This window comes from Piliocolobus tephrosceles, chromosome 17, assembly GCF_002776525.5.
Source record: "Piliocolobus tephrosceles isolate RC106 chromosome 17, ASM277652v3, whole genome shotgun sequence".
NCBI lineage: Eukaryota > Metazoa > Chordata > Mammalia > Primates > Cercopithecidae > Piliocolobus > Piliocolobus tephrosceles.
Window position 1 is genome coordinate 52,243,585 of NC_045450.1, and position 23,687 is coordinate 52,267,271.

Here is a 23,687-nt window from a genome sequence, read left to right on the forward strand (position 1 = left end):
GTCAGGCCCGGTGAGGGTGTGGGTGAGGCTGCTGGACAGCCGCACCCCTCACCCCGTCTCAGGGCAGGGAACCCGGCAACAGGCCAGGTAGGCGCGTGCGTACACACACACACACACACACACACACACACACACATACGTGTGTGTGTGTGCTCTCTCTCCTCTCAGCTAACTGGCTGGCCTGTGCCCTATTAGCGCGGAGTGGGTGAGAGCACTCACTTTTGCAAACAAGCTGAGCCAGGTGTGATCCCTGGCGCTGCCAGTGACTTACTATTTGGCTTTAGGCAACCCACCCTACTTCTCTGAGCCTTCAGTTTCCCCATTTTCACATGGGGATAATGACACCTTCCCAGTTCCTAGTGCAGTCCAAAGGATTAAAGAAGCTGACGACCTTCCCACCTCTGATCTCAGGCCTTCTAATCTGCTCTCCACGTTGTGGCTAGAAGGGGCTTTCTGAGAAGACTCTGCTCTGTTGGAAACCTCCACTGGCTGACCCTGCCCACGGGACTATGTTCAAACTTCTGGCCTTACATTCAAAGCCCTGGGTAACTTGATCCCATGCCTGCCTCTTCTTCTAGACTTCTCCCCCGTCCATCTGGAATGTGTCCTTCCACAGCAAACTGCCTGCCACTTGGCGCATGCTCCATGCTTTCCTTCTGCACGTGCTGGTCCCTTGCCGACACCACTGCAACCTCCAGGCAGGCCCTTCCCCTATCACCAGACCCACAATGTGCTCTGGCCCAGGCCCCTGCAGGGAGATTGGCGGGCCTGGGCTCAGGCTGCAGCCGAATGTCAGCCAGCTCGCTCCAACCAGGTCAGGAGAGGACTTTCACCCAATAGACAGGTGAGGTCAGCAGGTCCCTCAGCCAGGGTCATCCTCAGCCCTGCTTTGGGGCCTGCCCACCACAGATCCATGTTCCTGACTACAGCCCGTCTGGGGTCCTGGCACTATGTATAGCTCACTGCCTCACTGCAGCCAGAGCATAGTCTATCCCAAACACCCCTAACCTAACTGGTCTCGGGCTTTTATTTTTTTTAATTTTTAAACCTTTCTCTCCTCTCCGGTCCCCTGGCTCTTTAATCTCTTTGGGCCAGGGTAGTGCTGACCCAGAAATCCTGAGCCCACCTTCTATCCCCAGGGGTTGGCCAGTCTATGCTACAGCCTGGGAGGCAAGAGGTGGGCAGGGGATGAGGACGGTGGGAAACAGCACTGACTCCAAGCTTGGGAACCTATGAGGGACATGAGGACCTGGCTATGCCTCGCCAGGTCCCTCCCCTCACCATAACTAAGCACACTGTTGCCTTTGCTCAAGTGCCTGTCCTTGCTGGCAATAGCTTAGGTAGGGTGGTTCCAGGGGCTACGGCCTGGGTGGTAGCCCATGACCCTCCTGGATGCTGGGGGAGCGGCTGTCCAGGAGCCAGCTGTAACAGGCCAGCAGTGGAGCACCAGTCACTCCTGCTGATTTTATCTGAGCCTGCCACAGGCACTATGGGATAGAGAACTTGTTCCACACAGCCTTGTGCCCAGCATGGGAGCCAGAGAATAAGCAGATAAGCCCCTGGGATAGGAGCCTGGCATAGCTGCATCCTGTCCCAGCACCTCACATAAATCACCACCCTACCACTTCCCACAGCCCCACCCACCGACAGGCCACTCACCCACGGCTTGTGCAGGACATTACCTTGTAGAGGGTGTTGCGGATGATCTCAATGTTCATCTCGTCAAGGTCCTGCTCTGAAATGCAGTCCTGGAAAAAAGCCGCTGGGGAGGAAACATGGTTGGAGGGGTGGGCAGGTGGTCTAGGCCAGAATCTTGATGTTCAACTGCCCTACACGGCACAGAGTACCTGTGCCATAAGGCCCACAGGACTGGGTACTGAGGGATCCCCAGCCTGGGCTGTTGCCTTGGAAGTGGCAGAAGCAATGCTCTGGGCCATGTACACTGACCTGAGCTTCTCCTGCCTCCTGGCTCCTAAAATTGATTTATAAAGGAGGCAGCTAGCCATAACATGATCTAATCACCACTGGGGCAGACCCAAGCTCAGACCATGCCAAAGACAGGCTTGCATAAGAGGCCATGACATCCTCCCTTCTGGAAAGGCAGCTGTGGATTTGGGGCCTAACGCCTACTTCTTTACACCCCCCAGGAAGGCCTGGCGCCCACATTTGGAAAACCAGCCTCCTCCTTAGGACAAGTCCAACAGCAGGGTAGGCACAGACCAGTGACCCAGGGGGCCACTGTGGGGCTGGAAAGAGAGGCCAGAGCAGGATACAGCACCCTCATCCCCCCAAGAGGGCCTGCAGACTCACTCGTCTAGCTCTTCTTTAAAGACGGAGAAACTGAAGAAGCCACAGACAGCCCAGAACCAGCTCAGAGTTGCTGGGAGAGCCTATGGCAGACAAGGTCAGCAGGTAGGGCTCAGGCCTCTCAGCTCAGAACCTAGTGCAGCTTAGAGGCCTGCGGTTCAACCCTGGTGGCTTCTTGGAGGTGGTACCCCAGGCCCAGGACTCTGGCTATGAGGACACTTAGTGCCTTCTCCTCAGCCTCCTAAGCAGGCAGGAACTAGCATTGCCTAAGCAGGGCTCTGCAGGAAGCTCTTAATTCCCCTTCCCTGGCTTCTGACACGGACCTTGCATCCTGCTGGACACTGTCTGACCTGGCCCAGGGGACCTGCTCAGTGGAGGGAAGTGACAGTGTTTGCTTCGCTCCTCTGCCTCACAGGCAGCCAGCCACTCTGGCTCTGCTCAGGTTCCAGCTCTGTAGGAGCTCCATAGTCTATAGGAGCTCCCAGGACTCCAAGGCACCTGGGCCTCTCTCTCACTCTTCTCCATGAGCTCAGCCCTCCTCTGCACTCTGGGAAATCAGACTGCTTCACAAAGTGAGACAGTCCCAGTCAGGCCCTTGGGTAGCCTGCCTGGCCCAGCAAAACCAACAGGACAGGAGCAGAAGGGGGTGAAGTGAGGAGAGAATGGGAGGAGGAAGTTGAAGGGCGACAAAGGTAAGCAGCAGTGTGCAGGTCTCACTTTCTGGCTCAGGGTCATCCCCCAGCGGGTCCACAAACCCCACCCTGATGTGCTGATGCTGACACCACTGCCCACCTCCCATGACCAACACAGCGGCTCACCGAGAGGTGTGTCCACCAGAATGGCATTGTAGAGCTCAGCAGGTGTCTGAGCAATGTTCACGGCCTCCATCTGCTCGAAGCTGCCTAGTGGGTGGCACTTGGGTACAAGCTCAGCGATGGAGCGCTGGTGCAGCGTGCCCGTGATGAGCAGGATCACGTTGTCGATCATGTAACTGTAACTACAGGAGGCAGGCAATAGCAAGGAACCCATCAGGGTGGGGGCCGGGAAGTCCTGGCATAGCACCATGCCCTTGCCCCCCTGCACAGGTCATCATCCCTTAACAATGTGTGCTGACTCATGGGTGATGCAGATAAGCACCAATGTCTCCTTTCCCTCCCCATGTTCCTCTCAAGCTCCTGACCAACCCCACTGCCAGAGGCCTAGGACAGACACAGCCCCCGCCTTTGGCGGGGTAGGGGATTCATGCCCTGTGAGGGATTGGGACACAAGTTAACTACCCCACAGCATGAACAGTGTTCTAACAGGACACGGGAACTGGGCACAGAAGGTGAGACATGCAGCCCAGCCCAGGGGTGAAGAGTGTGAGTGCCTGGGAAATTAAAAGGGCTGGGAGAAGAAAGCGTATTCTGGGAAGAGGGGACGGCATGTGCAAAGGCCTGGAGGCACTCACTGAGTGACAGATGCATTGGAGGAACTGGCATGGTCAGGACTGGCAGAGGGAGAGAAAAGCGCAGCAGCCGGCAGCACAGGGCTGCAGCAGGCAGGGGGCAGAGGCTGGGCCTAGAGGGCCCTGGCTTTGTTTTGAGCACTAGGGATCTATGAGCAGGGTAAGCAGGGGAATCGTCATCCAGTTAGGGTCACTCTGTTCCCCAGTGGGGACAGAAGAGGAAGAGGCAGAGATGGCGAGGGGAGGAAAGGCTGAGGAGTGGAGTGGAGAGAAGCTTCTCCAGGGAAGGTCAGCAAGGAGCCAGTGGGGGTTCTCTGGAGTAAAGGCCCAGGTCAGGCAGACCTGCACAGCCCATGCCAGAATAGAGAACTGTCCTCTTCCTTTAGGGCCTGAGGCCAGGGCTGGGCATTCACCCAGGATGGCCTGGATAAGACCCAAAGACCTGAACAGGAGGCTGGGTCAGGTCGATCCCAGGTCGAGGCTCCCATCACTCTGCCCTGCAGAAGGCCAGCTCTGTGGGGTGCACGGGCAGCAGAGGGGGCTGTGGAGCTGGGGAGGGGTGGGACTGCCCAGTTCAGACTTGGCAAGGGACAAGGCTCTGCCTACAACCAGCTACAAAGGGGCTGGGGCAGAGAGTTCTGTGTAGTCACCTGTGTGGGGATGCAGTGAAGGGCAGAGAGCCCCAGGCCACAGTTAGGCTGCAGTAGCCACAACTATCCTGCAGTCTGTCACCAGAGATGAACTCAGGGTACAAGGGAGCTAAATGAGGCCTAGGGGAAATTCCTCCAAGGTCAGGGTGAGGCACCTATGGGAGGATAAAAGTTGGGGTGGAGGCTGCTGTTCTGAGCTGGGCACTGAGCACAGGTCTTGTCCTAGCTTCTGAGTGGGCCAGACCTAGGCCCCTGCCCTGTGACAGGACCTTGTGCAACCAGTGCTCAGGCTGTCCAGGGAGGACCTTGGTAGGAAGTGAGTTCCCCCATACTGAAGAAAGAAAGGAGGGGAGGTGGCAGCCCAGGGCCCAGGCCTCAGCTCAAAGCACTGGCCACTGGGGGAGCTCCCACAGGGCCCTCCAGAAAGGCGGCAGGAGGAAAAGGCCCCAGCTCCTGTCCTGGCCTGACCCCCACTCCCCCTGCTTGCTCTACACTCCCCCAGCTCCCACCCAGCCTGGCGCCCTGCAAAGACCTTTGCTCTCCTGGGCCTGGGGCCAGGCAACTGCCCTCTCTCCGCCCCCAATCTGGCTGGGTCAGCTACAGGATGTGCACTGAGAAGAGACAGTCCCCTAACTCCCAACCATAACTGAGAGCCTCAAGCAAGGCCCACTTGCAGCTGCAAGCCAAGAGGCCCAAATGGGCAGCCTCCTGCCCCCAACCCCACAGTGCTGGTAGAGTAAGGGACCTCAGAGCTCACCAGAGCTTTGGACCATGGTCTGCAGCCCCAGCCTGCATCTTTTCTACCCTGGACAGCACATACGCCTCCTGCCTATGAGGCCTCCAACATCTCACATACCCCAGAACCCATGCTGCATATGCGCCACCCCGCAATACTCTAACTGCACCCCATCCAGCCCCAGTGTAGCCTTGGTGCTCCCTGAGACAGCCACCAATCCCCTGCCCCCAAGCTGAAGGATGCTTTTTTATGATCTCACTCCCTTTTGGACGGGAAGAGGGAGAAAAACACACCCAAGGCCCATCTTATCCAAGTGATCCCACAACCACTAGCATTACCAGACCCACTGTCAGAGCAGATAAGGCCCAGAGAGGGCCAGCACCAGGCCCTATCACACCACAAAGCAGAGGAGCTCCCTGTCCCCATGGCCAGTGTCCACACACCTCCACCCATGGCCAGGGCCCCCTGCCTGGCTCTACACACTCCACCTAGTCTCATTTTCTCAGAGGGATCCCCACCAGCCAGTTTCCTCTTTTTCAACCTCCCACTCCTTGCGTCCCCCACTCAGGGCATCTGTTTATGTGGGGGAAATGCTGAGCCTAGTAAGGGCCACTCCCAACCACACCACCCCAGCCCCTTCAAGGCCCTCTTCAAACCCAAGCCAGGCCAATCGTGGGTGACCCTGTGCCAGGCCCAGCACTTTCCTTCCCAGGCTGGCTATAAGCTTGTTGCTGCTGCAGCCCTGTTTTTCTCTCCTGCCCAGTGAGGAGCAGAATCCTCTTTTTCAGGAGATGAGAGGCAGGACAGGCCTGGCAGAGATGAGGCTGGCCGAGCAGTCTGCCCTTCTCCCAAGGCTGAGTCCTTCGGCAGGCAGGGAAATCCTCTTCCTCTTTGCCTGGCTTCAGCAGCTGCCTCCCTGCCCCCAGAAAGCCACTCCACCATTCCTCCCCTCATTTGGCCTCAATAGGAGGGAATAAGGTTCCAGCTGGTCAGTGTCTCCCTCCAGGGGAAGACAGCTGGAGAGTGGAGGGCCGGCTGCCCGCCAGGCCAAAGAGGCCCTTGTGGGGTGGGGGTGGGGCCATCTGTATTCCTCTGCCCAGAGGCCCTCCCTTGCCCTATGCCTTCAAAACTCAGCTTGGGTCCACAGACGTCTTAGTTTGGAGTTCAGGAAGCTACTTCCTCCAAGAAGCCTTCAGAGTCCCTAGCCAACCCTGCCCCTCTGCTGTGCCCTTTGGTGCCACCTGCTGGAACAATATGGCTTCTCAACCCTGGGGGACTGGTCTGGTGCTGGTGAGGCAGCCATGATGCCTGGGTACCCCTGCCAGCCTGTCCACTGCAGTCCCCAGCAGGGGCTCGGGTGAGCTGCTAGTGACAGTATCTGTACTCAGTCACATCTGGGTCCTAAAGAGCCCTGTGCAAGGTGGAAAGTGAACAGAAATATCACTGTTTCTGAGCCCTGTCCACGCCCTCAGCATACCACCTCTCAAGACTTAGTTTCTCCTCCATATCAAGATGAGTGAGGGCCAGCCACGGTGGCTCACACCAGTAATCCCAGAACTTTGAGAGGCAGAGGTGGGAGGATCTCTTAGCTCAGGAGTTTGAGGCCAGCCTGGGCAACATAGCAAGACCTCATTTTTATTAAAAAATCAAAAAAATTAACCATGTGTGGTGGCACGCACTTGTAATCCCAGATACTTGGAAGGCTGAGGCAGGAGGATCACTTGAGCCCAGGAGATCAAGGCTGCAGTGAGCTATGATCATGCCACTGCATTCCAGCCTGAGCAACAAACAAGATCCTACCTCAAAAAATAAAATAAATAGAAGATGAGGGCGGGTGTGGTGGCTCACGTCTGTTATCCCAGCACTTTGGGAGGCCGAGACAGGCGGATCACTTGAGGCCAGGAGTTTGAGACCACCCTGGCCAACATGGTGAAACCCTGTCTCTACTAAAAATACAAAAATTAGCCAGGTATGGTGGCGCGTGCCTGTAATCCCAGCTGCTCTGGAGGCTGAGGCAGGAGACTCACTTGAACCTGGGAAGCGGAGCTTGCAGTGAGCCGAGAATGTGCCACTACACTCCAGCCTGTGCGACAGAGTGAAACTCTATCTCCAAAAAAAAAAAAAGAATATGAGTGAGGGGTGGCTCCAACAGAGATAATGAGCTCTAACCTGCTCATAAAAGTCCTGCCTCTCCCTGAGGCAGAGTTGGGTCCTTCCACCTGGTCTGAGCCTTCTGGGACTCACGGAGCTCCTGCATGCTTGACCCCAGGCCCAGGAAAAGAGTGGCAGTGCTGGCACTTCTTCAAGGCATGAGCCAGGTCTAGCCCAGGACCCCGAAACCACAGCAGGCCTACAGCCCCCAACTGCAGAGTCCTGCCACGGACCCAGAAACAGTGACTGCAGATAGCAGACAGGAACTGGCCAGGGGAGTGGGGGCCAGAAGAACCTGATGCCCCTCTGTGACCAAGCAGGGCCCCAAGGTTGGGGTGACAGGTCCTGGAGAAAATCACAGATGTGCTGACAGGCTCATTAGGCATTTGAGGCCATTGTCCTGGGACAAAGCCTCTTTCCAGTTGCCCACTCCAGGCTGGTGGCACTGAGGCCCCTGACACAAGAGAAATATGGGGCCTCAGATCCCCCAGGTGGTGCAGGTTACCCATGCCCAGGCTCTGCCAATGGGCACCTGGGCTAGGCCTCCTCCAGGGAGGCTCACTCATTCAAAGACAAAGGTCTTTAAAGCCCACCTGGGACTCCCCAGAGGCCACACTCACTCCTCCCACAAGTCTCTCAGCTTCTCTTCCGGGACTGACTCTCTCAAAGGAAAACATCATGGAATGGCCCAGATCAAAGTCCCCTCCAAGGTCAAAAAACCCTGACAGACACTATCCCAAGTCTCACAGCAAGGTAATGACTGGGCTTGGGCACGGTGACATAACAACATGTTAGTGGCATGAAACTGAGCCAGATCCTCTCAAGAGCACATGACGACAGTCTGCTTTAGGAGCCCTATCTCAATCAGGCTGTCGGCCCCATGCCAGACAGCTGCCTCTTCTACAGCCACCTACTCTCTCCAGTGGCCTTTCTATCCCCACCTGATCCTGGAGTCCTCCCAATGCTGTGAAGCCACCTGTGAACCCCAGTTTCATTTGCTAAAGCTGCTCACAGTCCTCTCCAGGCACTGTCTATACTATCACTGGTACCACCCCATTGCATCCAGGCATCTCCCTCCCAGCCCCAGGCCTGACCCAGACCAGGTACTGGTTATATGTGTGGCTGAAGGCTGGCCAGGACCTACAAAAGCAGTGGACACTGTCTCACACGGAAGGACAGAGGCAGCCTCAGCCAGCTCCCGCTTTCATCACCTCCTGGCAGAAGCCTGCTCCAGCCAGCCTGGGGCAGCTCCAGAAGCAACTACCAGGCCCTGAGGGATGGAGCTAAGGTGACCTCTGTGATGGTCCCGACCTCTGTCTCCAGCTGGGCCAACTTTGTCTGTGGGCAGTCAGGGCACTGTTCTCTCAGGTCTTCACACCCAGGACGGGGCCTCTCGCTGACGCTTCTACTACCTGGAGGACTGTACTCTCCTCTCTGGCTACATTCCTCTGGGTTTTCTAGGGTAGCTTCCTCCTTCCCAGAGTGGGCACCACACCTGGAGGCCGTTGTGTGGGGCACAGAGCCAGGTGCACCATGCTCGCTACTCAGGACATGTATAGTTCCCTCAACCTAAAAACCCCCTATTCCAATGGTTCCCTTAAATGCTTTTCCCCTCAGCCACACTAGCCACCTCCTCAGGGAAGCCAATCGTCAGCCCCAGCCTGGGGGAGCTCAGGCCTCTATGGAAGACTTCACCCCTTCCTGCAGCACGCCACACACACTCTGGGGATGACCTGCTGGGACAGAGTGGAGAAGGGAGAGTGGCCAGAGAGGCAGGAGTTAAGTCAGAGAGGCATCATGGGAGCAAAGAAATAGCTAGGTGACTGGGGAATGGACACTGCAGAGTGGTCACACCTGGAGTGAAGGTGTGGGTCAGGGGTGGCTTTAGCCAGGGCCTTGTGATGGAGTGATGAGACTGCTGAAAGCTTGAGGGATGAGGGAAAATGAGAGAACAGACAGTGAATGTAAAAGTTTAGGTCCCCGAGATGGTTTTTAACTATTTGAGCTTGCTTAGACACTGAAGAGAAGAATTTGGAAAGGAAGGTGCCTGCACGGACAGGAATGCAGATGAGTGGCCACTCAGCATCCAGGGAGTAAGGTGAGGGCACTCAGAACACTGGTGGAAGGATCCAAGAGAAAAGGAAGGGCACTTCTGCCATTGGAATGGGCTTCAGAGGGTGGGGGACAGAAGCAGCACCGGGAGGTATACGGGTTTCCACTGTCTTTGTGAAGAAGGTGGGCCATCTGCCCAAGAGGAGGCTGGGGGCAGGAGAGCAATAGCATAAGATAGGAAGGTGGTCTTTGCAGTGCTTGTGGGGTCTGCAGGGTGCTGAGTAGGTAAAGCCAGAGTCCGCCAGGCAGAAACAAGCTGAGGCTGCTAAGAGGGTGAGTATGCACGCCTGGCAGCAAGGATGACCCCCCTCCCCCAAGGCTGCCTTCCCCAGCTTTCCTCCCCGCAGTGGAGGTAGGGGGAGGGCGGCTCCAGACTGGAGGCTGCTGGGATTCCTCCAGGGCTGGGGGGCTGCCAGCCGGGTGGGACCATGAGTTGGGCGGCCAAGAGAGCTGCGGATGTTGGCAGAAAAGTGCTCGAATGATGGACCAGGGAACCTCAGCTGGGGAGGGCGGGAAATGAAGACAGAAGGGGTAGCAGGGGAGGAAGCAAGGCCTAGTGTCCTGCTGAGTCCGGAACCCGTGTCCCACAAGGGACTGAGAGTGGGCTGGAGGGCCAGAAGGCTGTGGGTAGAGAGGGTGCCTGATTCAGCAATTTCAGGGGTGGAGCAGTTCCAGGTGGTGACATGGGCCTGGGCAGCCATCAGTGGGGGTGGCTGAAGTGCAGAGCAGAGGAGGAAAGGTGCAGGTCATTGGAGATGACGAGGTCATGGACCAAGCAGACACAGGACCTGATGGGCTGACACGTGACTGCTGAGCTCTTGAGTGAGGGCAGGAGTAAGTGGCTGGTAGGACTGTAAGCCACAATCACCCATGAATGGAAGGGATGGGAAGCAGCAGATTCAGAGAGCCTGCCACAGGACAGCACTTGGCTGCTTTAAGTACCCTTGGTGCTTGCAGCCAACCTCTAGCAAAGAGCTGGCAGTTGTGCGGCCTCAGTCACGCTCAGACCCCTCTCCAGTTTCACGGCCTGGCAGGCTAAGACCAAGACAGGCCAAAGGCTAGCTGTACAGGCAGGTGGGCCAGTGGGCAGTGGGATGGGTGATATCTACCCTCTGACCATGGACATGGGGTCAGGCCTCCTCTGGCCAGCCTAGCTGGCAAGGCCAGAACATTCACCAGGAAGCTAAAGCAGCCTTGTGCAAACAAGTCTCAGGCTGGGCTCTGGCAATAAATGTACTGCTTCCTGGTATGTCCTCAGCTCTGGCTTTGCAGCAAGGAACACAGAGACCCAGGCCAGGGAATGATCAACAGATGGGGAGCTGCAATGTGACCCCTAATGTGGCACCACAAGAGACACCCCATTACCAGCCTCCTGCCCCAGTAGGTCCATGTTGGCATACCTTGATGGAGGCCAGGGCAGCAAAGAGGCTTTCAGGGAAGGAGGTCTGTGGCCAGGAGAGGGCCTGCTTCCTAGCTTGGGCATGTTCCCTGGCCCTTCAGGTGTCCCAGCCTGTGACTCCTGCCTGAGAATGGAGCCCTTTGGCTGCAGTACTTCCTTGAGCAAGTGGATCCTGGGCAAGTGGCTCCTAACTGCAGGGGATAAGAATCAGGCCAGGCAGTAGGCATCTAACTCTGTCCCTGCAGGGACAAGTTGGGCAGGTGTGCCAGGTCCCAAGGAGGAGAGTGGGGGGCACCATAATCAGGGAATGGTAAAAGCTAGACAATACCCAGAGAGTTCAGGGAAATGCTTCACATACTGCACACTCACACTCTGCCAATGCAGGGTACTCTCCTAGACGTTAGCTGCCGAGCATGCCTCTGCTCACCACCCCTGTGGGGCAGCCACCTAGACTGGGGCTATTTCTTTGTCCACCAGGACCTGGCTCATGGCTCTTGGGACATCCCTGCAAAGGGACCCTCTCTACTTCCCTATGTCCACAGACATACATGGCCAGCAGAGACTGCCCAGTCCAGGTGCCCTCCCCAAGCCTGCAGATCCCAAGGTCCTTTCCTCCACTCAGTTTCTCCAGGAGCTTGATGAAGGCAGAGCTGTGCCCAAGTGTCAGACAATGAAGAAGCTGGGGCAGCCAAGGGTCATAAGAATGGGGGCCTGCCTACCTGAGTTCCTGAGGGCTTGTGTCAGAACTGAGAAAGGCAGCTAGACGTTCAGCCTGCTCCCCAACTGTACTCCGACCCAATCTCCCTGAGACCCAGGGCCATAGTCAGAGCAGACAGAGAATGGGCCTATCCTAAGACCTTGGCCTTTCAGAGCTCTGTCCATCGCCTGACATCTGACCCCTGGCATGGGGAGTGGGGCCTGGTGAGTGTTTTGTTTGGGTGCTGTAGGGTAAGAAAAAAGGCTCCCACCTTCCCAGGTTTCCCTACCCTAGTCTATGTGATTGGGGGAAGAGGCTTCATCCAGCACTACTGCGTGGGACACTCTTGCCTGCCCACCATATCTTCAGCCAGTAGTGAACGTGCTGGTGACCCCACTTTATAGGTGGTGGCCTGGAGGTCCAGTGTTGTTGAATGATCACGCACACAATCAGGGAGGACTCTGAAGGCAGGGCCCTGTGACAGCTGGCCTGACAGAGCTGTCCTCAGCTCTGAAAGTTGACGTAGGCGTGAAGGCAGCTGGCCTAAGCCACACTGGGGCCAGCTCCTGCAGGTGTAACTATCCTGCCCAGGTAAGAGGAGAAGGCGCCACAAGGCACACTCACGTAATGAAGTCTAGGAAGCTGGCGAGTGGCTCATAGGCGTGGTTTCTCATGTGGCGGAACTCCACCACCATCTTCTCCTTGAGCCGGTCATCGATGACTGACACCGTCAGAGGTGATGCCTCGTTGGCCAGGAAGTTACCATAATCAGTGCTCTGCAGATGCAGTTTCAAGTCTGAAACCCAAGGGTAGGGGGTGAGGGCTAGCCTTGCTGGGCCTCCCCAAGGGTCCCAAGTCCCCATTCCCACCCCGATCAGCCCCCGTTCTCCCCTGTAGTTGTGTCCCACTACTACCCTGACCTCCATCTCCCTGTTGGCTCAGGGCCTACCACAGGGCAATCAGCTAAGGCCCTGGAGATGCACCAGATCTTTGGGCCACAATCCAGGACATGGGGCCCCAAAGTTCGAGCATAAGAGGAATAGTTCCTTCCCAACATGACCAGAAAGCCTGGGAAACTCCAATCCACAACCCAGTCTTTCAGGCCCTTCTGTATGCTAAGCTGTAGGCTGGCCCTAACCTAGAGCAGGTAAGTCATGAGTCCTGCACTCCAGGGCCTCAGGGTCAGAGGGGCAAGCCAACATACCCCGAGGCAGACACGAGGCACATGAAATACAGGAGATGCCTAAAGCTGTGGAGTGGAGTGGAGTGGAGTGGAGAGGGCACCAAAGATCAGACTGAGAAAATGAGAAGGCCACAAAAGACTGGGCCACAGCAAAGGGCAGGCGCAAGAAAGTATAAAGGAAACAGCCAGGAGGAGGGTGTGAGTGACAAGTGGCCTTCAGGGCAAATGAGTGGCATGCAGAGGAGGTGAGGCTGACAGGAAAGACTGAGCATCCCTTCAGAGTGGCCGGAGGCAGGCAGCCCAATCCTGAGGGCTCTCCTGAGCATTCAGAGATGGGGTGAGGGAAAAGGAAGGAGAGGCAGAGCAGAAGGGCCCGGGGGAAGCAGGCCAGGGAAAAGGTAGTGGGATCCTGATGAGAACCTAACAACAGTCTCCCAGAGTGTTTTGTTTTGTTTTTGTTTTTGTTTAGAGATGGCATCTTCCTATGTTCCCAGGCTGAACTTGAACTCCTAGGCTCAAGCCATCCTCCGGCCTCAGCCTCCCAAGTAGCTGGGACTATAGGCATGTGCTAGCTAGAGTGATCTTTTTAAAACACAAGGCAGACCATGCCATTCATTGGCCTGAAACTCTCCCCTACTCCTACTTCACTCAGAAAGGGAGTCCCTTCCAGAGCCTTCATGTGGTGGTCCCACCATCCCCGCTCTACCTCTCTGACTTAGGTCCTGCGGTTCCCCCATGCTCACTATCCCCAGCCATGTCCCCACCTCAGGGCCCTTCCCTGTTTCCTGGCCTGAAAATGGAGCTGTCTCCCTCCCTTCCTTCAGATCTTTCCTCACACACCCCCACTTCAGAGGCTTCTCCACCAGCCCATCACTGTCCCTTCACTTGTGTTCTTCTTCTCAGCAGTACTTATCCCACCTGATACAGGACACAGAAGCTCCCTTGGGACAGTACCAAGGGCAGTGGCTGAGAAGAGACCCAGGCACATGTTAGCGGAGGCTGGCTTGGAAGACTACATGCCTCTCCGTCCCCTGGGGAGGCTGCCCAGGGGATCAAAGGCGGAGCTGCACTTGGGACCACCTCCACACGCTGTCCTGGCCACGGCCTCCCCAGGTGTCTTTGAGGCTCAGGAGACCATGCTATCCTGGGTTGTTTAAGAGAGGGAGGGAAGTGGGGCATATAACCCTCTACAGGCTTAGGGGACTCCAGTGATGCCCCTCCTGCTGTACTCCATCAGGAAAAGACAGCCCCAACCTGGAGTCAGGCGTGCTAAAAGAGAGATGGAAGACAGCATGTTGAAGGTAGGGGTATGCACAGGTCTCTGGAATGGACGCCTTCCACCTGCATCTCTAGGGGGCTGGTGGCAGGCTGTACTCATGACCTCTGTGGCTCCTGGGTACTCATGGAGTGAACTTTAACCTCCAGAGGCCTGCAGGAGACACCTGCTGCCTTCACCATCACTCTGCAATTGACCACTACTCTCCTCCCATGGCCACCCAAAAGAGCATAAAAGAGAGAGCCAGGTAGGGCAGGCAGAAGCCACCAGCCCCTGTTCTGCTCTGTGGACCCCAATGCCTTTTTGCCTGGGAGATGTGCACTCTCCTACATCCTTACTTCAGGCCGTCTGCAATGAGCCCTTGCCCTGGGATCTCTTCTCCCACATCCTTACCGCATCTACCCAAGTCCCAGCTACTCCTAGAGTAAGGCATGGGTGAGAAAAGGTGCTTTGCTCAGTAAACTTGGGTGGTTGCAGTATTTCATTACCCATTTGGTTGTTAACTGTTCTTAACTGTAATTGATGGTCATTGCTGAAATAATATATTGCCTGTATTTCTACCTCTAGAAGTGGGTTTCATGTGCTAGATTTTAATATCCTTGAGCTTGTGCAAGTGTGCAAGCCTCTTTTTTTTTTTTGTTTTTGTTTTTTTTTTGAGACAGAATCTCACTCTGTTGCCCAGGCTGGAGTGCAGTGGCACAATGTCGGCTCACTATAGCCTCTGCCTCCTGGGTTTAAACGATTCTCCTGCCTCAGCCTCCTGAGTAGCTGGGACTACAGGCGCATGCCACCATGCCTGGCTAATTTTTTTTTTATTTTTAGTAGAGACGGGGTTTCACTATGTTGGCCAGGCTGGTCTCGAACTCCTGACCTCGTGATCCGCCCACCTCAGCCTCCCAAAGTGCTAGGATTACAGGCGTGAGCCACGTGTGCAACTCTTTTTAAAAGAAACATGGTTTATTTGTACAAAACTGAGAGATTGTTAATGCCCCTGATGTGGTTTTTGTGGATGTGAAATGGTGAGAATATTAACTGGTTCCTCTTACTGTGGTATTAAAATGAAGCCTTCTTAATTTATCAAAGTCATGTTCATGCTCTGTTTTTATATACTTGGGGTTCTGGCCCAGGCCCAGCAAGTGCTGAAATCTCCACTAGGGGAAGCTGCAAAGCGGATGGCAGCTGGGAGCCAGGACTGGAATACAGTTCTCTGGGTCAGACCCAGGCACTGGTGAGACCAAACCTGTCTGCTTATTCACACAGCCACTGCAGCCAGCCAAGAGCCCTTCTCAGGCCAGGAGACTTCTTCCTTTTCAGCTACAGCCTGGGCCTAGAGGCCAGGCCAGATGTACAGGGTGAGCTCCAGGGAAAAACTCAGTCCTTTGGGTGGTGGCACTCCTGCCAGTGACTCTACTATTCCCTGAGACTGGGAGTCTGGACCCCAGTCTGGCCTCCTGATCCCTCCCCTCCAAAGCACCAGGGGCTGGGCCTCACCCGGGCATCTGTGTACACACTGCTCTTCCAGGCCCTGGCACAGGCTGCTGGGAGGCTTCCCCGAGTGAGCTGTCACCTCCCACTCAGGATCCTCATGAGCTCTCAAGCAGCATGAAACTTCCTCTGCTCCAGCCTCCCACTTTGCTCCACATGGCTTCTCTCCCTAGCTCAGCAACTTCCCCACTGCCAAGCACCTTTCTCCTCCCCAGGCCTCCATGACTCTCTATCCAACACCTGGCACTGGTCAGGGGGGAGTCCCCTCATCCCAACATGAAGTGGGCAACCCAGATCCACTAACTGGAAACACATGGGCTGTACAGTGTACTCAGCCCCATGCCAGGAGCAACCTGTGTGCCGGACCTCTCAGCCATGCCCATTTCAGCCTCAGGAACAGAAATCAGACAGAACATGAAACCTGTCCAGAGTCCCAAAGCTGGGTGGGGCGTAGAGGGGCTGGGAGGTGCAGCAGGCCTGAGGGATTGTCTGTCCCCAGATCTGGTCTCCTCCTCTCCTCCCCACTCTGCACCTCCTTTACTGCTCTCTTCCCCAGTCCTTGACCCAGGACAGGCTTTTCAGATATGGACTCAGCTGTCCACACAGATTTCAGTCCCAGATGAGCCGGCAGGTGGTGGCAGAGGGGTGGGAGAAGCCAGGGCATGCCTTCTTCCCCTCCTCGGAGGCAGCCTGGACACTCACTGCTCACCTGACAGGCATGGACTGTCAGCACTGTCACTGGACTGTCATTACTCAGGGACAAGTCCCTCTGGCATCCCTTGTGGCACCATCCATTCCTAGAGAATCCAGGAATGTGTGCACATGAATGAGGGGGCAAAGCCAAGCAACGGGCTCTCTTCTGCAGGCCCCCCACTCCTGGACTCAGCACGGGCCTCCAAGCAAACACCCCTGTGCCTTGGCTGCTGCATTCCGCTGACGCTGCATCTGGGGAAGCCACGGTTCCAAGCACTGCTGGAACGCAGGCGGCCGGGTGGTTTCTGCTGGCGTTTGTCAGATCAGAGCAAACCCGGGAGACTCTACTGAGAATCCTGCCCAAGGCCTGAGGAGTCTTCCTTACCAGGAAACTTATTTTTTAAAAGCCCCCAGGGATGATGTCAAAGGGCCGTTCCAGACCACTTTCCCTGGCCAAACCCCACATCTCCCTGTGACCCAGGGAAGGGGGACAGCCTGTCAGCCAAGAAGGCGACTTACAGGAGGAGGCCTACTGAACCCTCAGCTCACCCATGAGGAGACCACACAAGGCTTCTAAACCAGCTCCGACCCTGTTGGAGAAACCTGGCTCCCAGACCCAGTGGCTGGCAGCCCCAAGCCCTAAGACAGTACCGGTCAGGGCTAGGACAAGACTGGTTGGGATGCTCCCTCCTCCCCAGCTTCCTGCTCTCTCTGAGGGATGCGGAGGAGGGGATGTGACTGGGAGGGGACGTGACTGGGAGCAGGATCTAAGCACAGAAGGAGAGGCCTGGAACTTGTTGAGAGCTTCGTGGGAGACCTGGCCACCCAGCCCTGGCCCAGCCCCTGAGGGCAGCCAAGGACGGCAGGGGCTCTGGGAAGCCAGGGGTTAGTTCTGCTCTGGGCCTTGGGCTCAGCAGTCTAGCAGCCTGACAGCCTCGGTGATGGCCACTGAGAGGCCCAGACGTGCCCAGCCGAGGCATGAGCAAGCAGTGTTCTGGCTAGCACAGACTCGGGGGACTGCTCTGGTCTACCCACAAGCCCAGCTGTCTACCCCAAATCCTCCCATCCATGGCCCAACACCAGGAATGTCTGGCCAGCTTGGGATCTCCCACAGTAAAAGACTTCCTTGGAGGCCGATTTCTCATGTTCAAGAAGATGATGCTGCTCTCAGGAAGTTCTCTCTGCTGTCTGACCTAAACCCCAACTCAGAGAAGCAGCAGACCAACTCAGTCTCCCGGTGTCTCCAGCCTTCCCTCAGGCCTAGGCTTGCTCCTCAGTCTGCACCCCGGGACGTTCCCACACCTCCTCTACGTCCCACATTCTTATCCCCATGTTCAGATGACTCTCCCTCCAACTCCTTCTCCTGGCACTACCCAGGCCTTCTGCCCTATACCTTGGCTCCCTACTCCCAAGTCCACTCTCCACACCATCAACAGAATGAAGTCCTCCAAATCAAATGGTTTGCTGTCACCTTCACCTAGCAGTCCATGTGGCCCTGGAGCTGGAGCTCTGCCCTCTACCACAGCCTGGGAGGCCCCATGTCCTCAGCCCTAGTATTACCTCAGCCCTTGACTGGTCTAACAGTGCTACTTGCTGGCCAGAGTGACCTTCCTGTGATCTCTGCTCCAGCAAGTGCTCCAGAGAAGTCCACAGGCTGCTGGAGAGAGAAGCCCTTAAAGTGCAGGAAATAGTGCTGCTTTCTCAGGCCCATGGAGAGGCTGGGTTGGGAAGACACACCCCCAGCCTGGAAAGTGAGAATCCCTGCCCTTCCGCCTCCACAGGCCAGCCCTGTCCACCCTGAGGTTGCCTGTGTCAAGGACCATTGCCCTGGTTCCAGCAGGGGCAGCTGAGGTCTTTGAAGAGGCCTGAGAAGGTTGCAGCCTAAGACCCACCTGGCATGGCTGCCCCTCTCAGGGGTCGCCAGGCTGCATCAGACTCAGGCTGGCCACATAGTGGGCCCCAGCTGGCACCCCTGACTATCACCCTAGCCCTTGCTTAGTAAGAGGGCATAGGACACTCAGCCTGCCCAGTGCTTTCTGCTCTCTGTGTGACAAAGTATGGGCTTGGCAGCCAGCATCAGACAGGCCTTGAGAGGTGGCAGCTGGGCAGCCCTGCCCCCGCCCACTTCCTGAAACTTTTCCCAGATCCTGCCAACCCAGAAGGGGATCTTTCAGCCTCTCCAGGGCTCCCAGGGTCAGATGGCACACAGCCTTTCCAGCCTCCAGGCCTCTGCAGTTCCTCCCCAAGGGCCACAGGGAGGCAGAAAGGAGGGTCCTGGTCCATGCCAGGGGGTTGGTCCCACATGCCCCTGGGCCCAGTAGGCATGGAGGCAGCCCCTGGCCAGCACACTAGGCGGGGCAGCCCTGCTCGAGGCTCCCCCGTGGCCTCATGGCCAGCCCATGGAGGGGTCTTGCTGGCCAGCTGGCCACGGCAGAGTGTGAGAGGACAGTGTGTTCCCAGACTCTACTTCTGCTTTTCCAGAGGTCACTCCGTGAGGCTCTCCTGGGGAGCTCAGGGGTTTTCAGGAATTGAGGCCCATTGAATGGAACCAGATGTGAGAATATGCTCCCTAGACTCTGGTGTGCCCACACTGCCATTCTCTGCAAGGGTGGCAGAGCCTTGGAGCCTGTTCTACCACTCCCCTGGGCCTTGCTGAGAAGTCTGCTTCGAAGGGACTGGACCTGGGCTCTACCTCCAATGCTACAACTTCCACTGGCTCAAAGCAGGAAAACTCAGACAGATGGACTGATGTGGACAGATGGCCAGGCTGGTGGCCCAACAAAGTGAGAGCTGCCCTACTCTTCCTCAGTGAATGTGCTGAGCCTGACCTACTCCCTAGGCTCAGGGGTGGGAGGAGACCCTTTTTTTCATATCAGCTCCAAAGCAGATGTGTGCACTGGCTGGCTAGATCTGCAGGGTCAGAGCACCACATCTGGAACTCTCAGTGTGGGAGCCACAGCATGGAAACCATTAACCCTGGGTTTACCTGGGGCCTGCAGCACAGTATGCGTGTCCTCTTCAGTTCCCAGGCCTCTGCCAGGGCCCTTTGCAGGCTCTCTGCGAACCTCACGTAACACCAATTGACTGAGTAACCCCAAGTTCCAACACTTCCTATCAAATGCCAGCTTTCCCCCCTCCCCTCCATGCCACCTGCTATTCCCCATCCAGCGCCTTGGCACTACCACCCTCAACTGGGGTGTCCATGGCACCTTTCCCTGGCCAGTGCAGGCCCACCCATCACCTATCAGCTGACCTATCCCACAGTCCCGGCCCCCTCTGCAGATCCATTTTGCCAGATCACTGGCTTCATGACATCATTCCTTAGGCAGCTGAGTAGGACGGGGAGAAAGAATCTGGGCTTCAGAGCCTCAAGGACTTGGGTTCAAATCCTGTCTACAAACTGGCCCTAAAACACTTGTGGAATCTCTCTGGAACCAGGCCCCTGACCAGTCACCAGGTAACAGATTCTGTAGTGCCAGCCTCCCAGGGCACTGCACGGACACTGAGCAAAGGCAGTGGTTTACAGAAAGCTGAGCACAGCATACCATAGTCCATTTCTCCTGGCAAACACCATGAGCCCAGCAGTGTGTAGCCTTGACTTCAGGCTGTTGCTTAGCCTGTCCTACTAAGTTCTGTACAGAATGTACCTGTTCCTCCTCTCCATGGTCTATCCCAACCCTTTCCCAGGCCTCTAGCATGTCCTCTTCCCTGTCATAAAGCCTGCAGGGGACCTTGTGCAGTATGAGCATGTTAACACTCCGCTATCTCCTGGGGAAAGAGAAACAGGGCTGGCTCAAGATCCGGGGCTCCTGTCCCCAAACCTACATCTCATCTATCAGCAAGATCATAGAGAGCTCTGAGCAGCCCCAGCAACCTGGATAGAGAGAGGCAAGGACAGAACTCTGCACCACCCACCACACCCTGAGTTGCCCTGAGGGTCTCGGAAGCAGGCAGGAGGTAGTATAGCCAAGGGCAGCTCTTGCTTCATGGGAAACCTCTGGGCTGGCAGGCCAGCAGTCTTGGGATGAACCTGGAGCCTCTTGCTGGCACGGTCACACGCAAGTTACTAGGTTTCAGGTGGCTGAGGCAGAGCTCCTGCAGGGAAAGTACGGTAAATTCTCCTTCCTCGGTCCCTGGACCCACATTTTGTTTCATGCTAGAGGTTTTTCAGTGAGGTGAGGCACTCACAGTAGAGGAATGGGGCCGATCTGCAGAGATGGTCCAGCTGACACCAGGGGCCAGTGGCACCGACCACTAGCAACATCAGACATAGGGATCAAATGGGAGAGTCACCTCCCAAGTCCAGGAAGCAAAAGGATGTATGACCTGGGTTCATCACCCCACTCCCTGCTCTGAGACAGGTGGCAGGTGGTGGCAGAGACATATTTAATTACCCTCATACTCTCAGGAACACCTTGTCCCTGTGGCTGGGAGGATGAAAGCATTTCTCACATCCTAGGAGGAAGTCAACTCGTTTGACAGTCAGGAGGGTGCCAGGCAGGCGACAGTCCCATGTGCCAAAGGGAGGGGCACAACTGGTTACTGCTGCACCCAGGGCAAGTTCCAAGAAGCTGGCCTCTGACTGAGTGGAGATCCACCTGGACAGCCCCTCACCAGGCTGTCCCCACCCAGGCCCGAAGGCTCCATGGGACTGACATGTCCCAGGAGACACAGGGCTTGCAGGGCAGCTTCCCTATGTTCCCTGGCCACAGCCCAGCCTGAGAATCAGACAACCCAGCCTCACCCTGGGAGGTGGGGGCCACACCTTCCTCTGTTGATGCCTTGCACTTTGACCGAAGCGAGCTCTTTCTTCTCCAGGTTTGCCACCACAGTTACAGAACCTGCAGGTTGGAGTGGATCTGGAGCTGTGAAAAAGAGCTTCTTTTCATTTTCCCAAAGATGTGAGTTTGCCTGGGCATGAGTAAGAGATAAACTGGTCTGGCCTGGCCAGATGCCAGGTAGCCCAAGGAAGGCCAGTTATGGCAATGTGCTGTGCTCAAAAGCTGGCTGAGGCTGGGTACGGTGGCTCACACCTATAATCCCAGCATTTTGGAAGGCCAAGGTGGGGGAATCACTTGACCCCAGGGAGTTTGAGACCAGCCTGGGCAACACAGTGAGACCTAGTCTCCACAAAAAATAAAACAAAATGAGCCCATCACGGTGGTGTGTGCCTGTAGTCTCAGCTACCTGGGAGGCTAAGGTGGTAGGATGGCTTGAGTCTGGGAGGTTGAGGCTGCAGTGAGCCAAGATCATGCCACTGCACTCCAGCCTGGGAGACAGAGGAAGACTGTCTCAAAAAAAAAAAAAAAAACCTGGAACATGCCCTTGTCTAGCTTCTAGGTCTGCTGGCCTGCACCACCTGAGCAATCTTGTCAGCTCTTGACGCTGGGCTCCTGTTCCACATGCACAGCCATCTTAGGAAGGACATGAAGGAAAGTTGGGGCTCACTCAGGTAGAGGTGGAGGGGATTTCTAGGGCTCCCTAGAGGCAGCTGTTCTCAGTGAGAATAAGCAAGTCAGGCTGGATTCTGGCTGGAGTATCCTGCCAGTTCCATGGTGCCCAGAGCTAGCCCGAAGGAGGAAAGTAGGAAATACTCATTTTGCTTTGACCTAGGCCCTGTGTTTGGGCTCGTGGGATCAAACCTCATCTGGGGCTGCGAGCTCATGCACTGTCAGCATAAAGTCCCTTTCCCTGTGGCTCATGGAAGCTGGACAGAGGCTGGGCATGGTGGCTCACGCCAGTAATCCCAGCACTTTGAGAGGCTGAGGTGGGAGGATCACTTGAGCCCAGAAGCTCAAGACCAGCCTGGGCAACACAGAGAGACTCTGTCTCTACAAAAAATACAAAAATTAGCCAGGTGTGGTAGCAAGTGCTTGTGGTCCCAACTACTCAAAAGGCTAAGGCGAGAGGATCACTTGAGCCCAGGAGGTCAAGTCTACAGTATTCGTGCCACTGCCCTCCAGCCTAGGTGACAGAATGAGACCCTTTCAAGAAAGAAACAAAGAAAAAAGAAACAGGGAAGGAGGTAGGAAGGAGTGGGGAAAAAAAGCAAAGAAAAAGGAAAGAGAAGAAAAAAGAAACTGGTCAGAGTAGTCCAAGCCAGAGGTAGACACAGGGCTTGCAGGGCAGCTTCCCTGTGTTCCCTGGCCACAATCCAGCCTGAGAATCAGACAACCCAGCCTCATCCTGGGAGGTGGGGGCCACATCCCATACCTTTGCCTGGCAGAGCCAAGAGGCTTGGTCCAGGCAAGAAGATGGCAGAAGCAGTAACTATACAAGCTGGTCCAGTACAGCACCCCCAGGACCCCACCCACCCTTCCTTTCAGCCCTCCCCTCAGTGGCCCTGCTCAAGGGCCTCGTGGGACAGTTGTGGGGGCAACAGTAACATGCCAGAGTGAGCCAGTGCTGTGGACCTGGGCTAGCCCCTGGGAGGGACATGGTCACCTGCTCGACCACACAGTGGAAGCCAGGTCCAAATGACTGAAGCCACTGGGGCAGGTGGGAGGCATGGAGCCTGCGCGGATACTGAAGGATAACATTCCAGGACCCTGTGCTCCCCCAGGCCTTGTGATATGGTATCTAGCCTGAAGCGTAAAGGGTTGAGGGCTGGGGGAAAACAGGCAGAGCTGAACCCATGACCTGGCAGCCTCAGGGCCCTATGTGCTGCGTCAAGGATTGCAGCTCATCTGTATTCATCAGCTCCCAACCCTTCAAGTTCCAAGCTAAATCCCATGTGGCAAGGCCTGAGGGAAAGACAAAGGCCCCAGAAGCAGGGTCCTTTTTGCACGACTACCCCTTCCTGAGTTGGGGGTCAGTTCATAGAGATATAGTCCAGGCATTCTTGAGTGAACAAATGAAAGAATAGATAAAGGGGAAAAAAAATCAAAGAACGTAGAGTGATTGGACAGGAACTGCCAAGACAGATGTCAGGAGACCATAATTACACCCTTAGGCCTCACCTTAGACCCAGCTTCCCAGATGAAGAGAGCTGGACAACGGTACCTCCAGGAGCCTGTCCAGCTATGACACTGTTCTAGCCTAGTCAGGCCCAGACCACATTGACTCCCTGCAACCCAGCCCCTGAGATCATTCAGGGGCTCCGGGTGAGACCCCTGGCCTGGATATCTATGGAGCAGCCTTGGAAGAACTGATGACAACTGCAGGGGAGACCCCGGGGCTGTGGAGCCTCTGAGTGGCCACCAGCACAGGGACAGGGACAGGCAGTAAAGGCTGAGTTTCAGATGACTCCTCAGAGGGGAAAGCCCCATCCACCAGCCAAGCACGAAAGCCTCTGTTGAGGTCAAGGCCTGCAAACCACTGCCTGAGCATCCAAAGGGGGGCCAGGTCTGGGCAAATGCCCAGGGCCAGGCCAGAGCTGGCCAGGAAAGCAGTGTCTAGCACCAGTCAGGGATGTTCCTCCATATATTTCTTTCCCCTGCCATCAATCTACTCAGCGGTCCTCAGGACCACCCACATTCACACAGGGGCAACCCCAGCCCTGCCCCTTGTGTCTACTCCTTGGTCCTTCAGGGGAGTTGCTAGGTTTGGACA

At 56.1% G+C, this 23,687-nt stretch overlaps 1 protein-coding gene across 1 annotated transcript in view; it reads right to left on the bottom strand.

Moving 5' to 3' along the window:
* Positions 1-23,687, bottom strand: part of ATP6V0D1 (ATPase H+ transporting V0 subunit d1) — a 44,383-nt gene that overhangs the window by 3,441 nt on the left and 17,255 nt on the right. The window contains exons 2-4 of the mRNA XM_023210170.1: positions 12,124-12,295; positions 3,126-3,304; positions 1,683-1,762 (exon numbers count right to left, since the gene is read on the bottom strand). Coding sequence (XP_023065938.1) covers positions 1,683-1,762; positions 3,126-3,304; positions 12,124-12,295 — 431 coding nt within the window. The remainder of the gene's footprint in view (positions 1-1,682; positions 1,763-3,125; positions 3,305-12,123; positions 12,296-23,687) is intronic.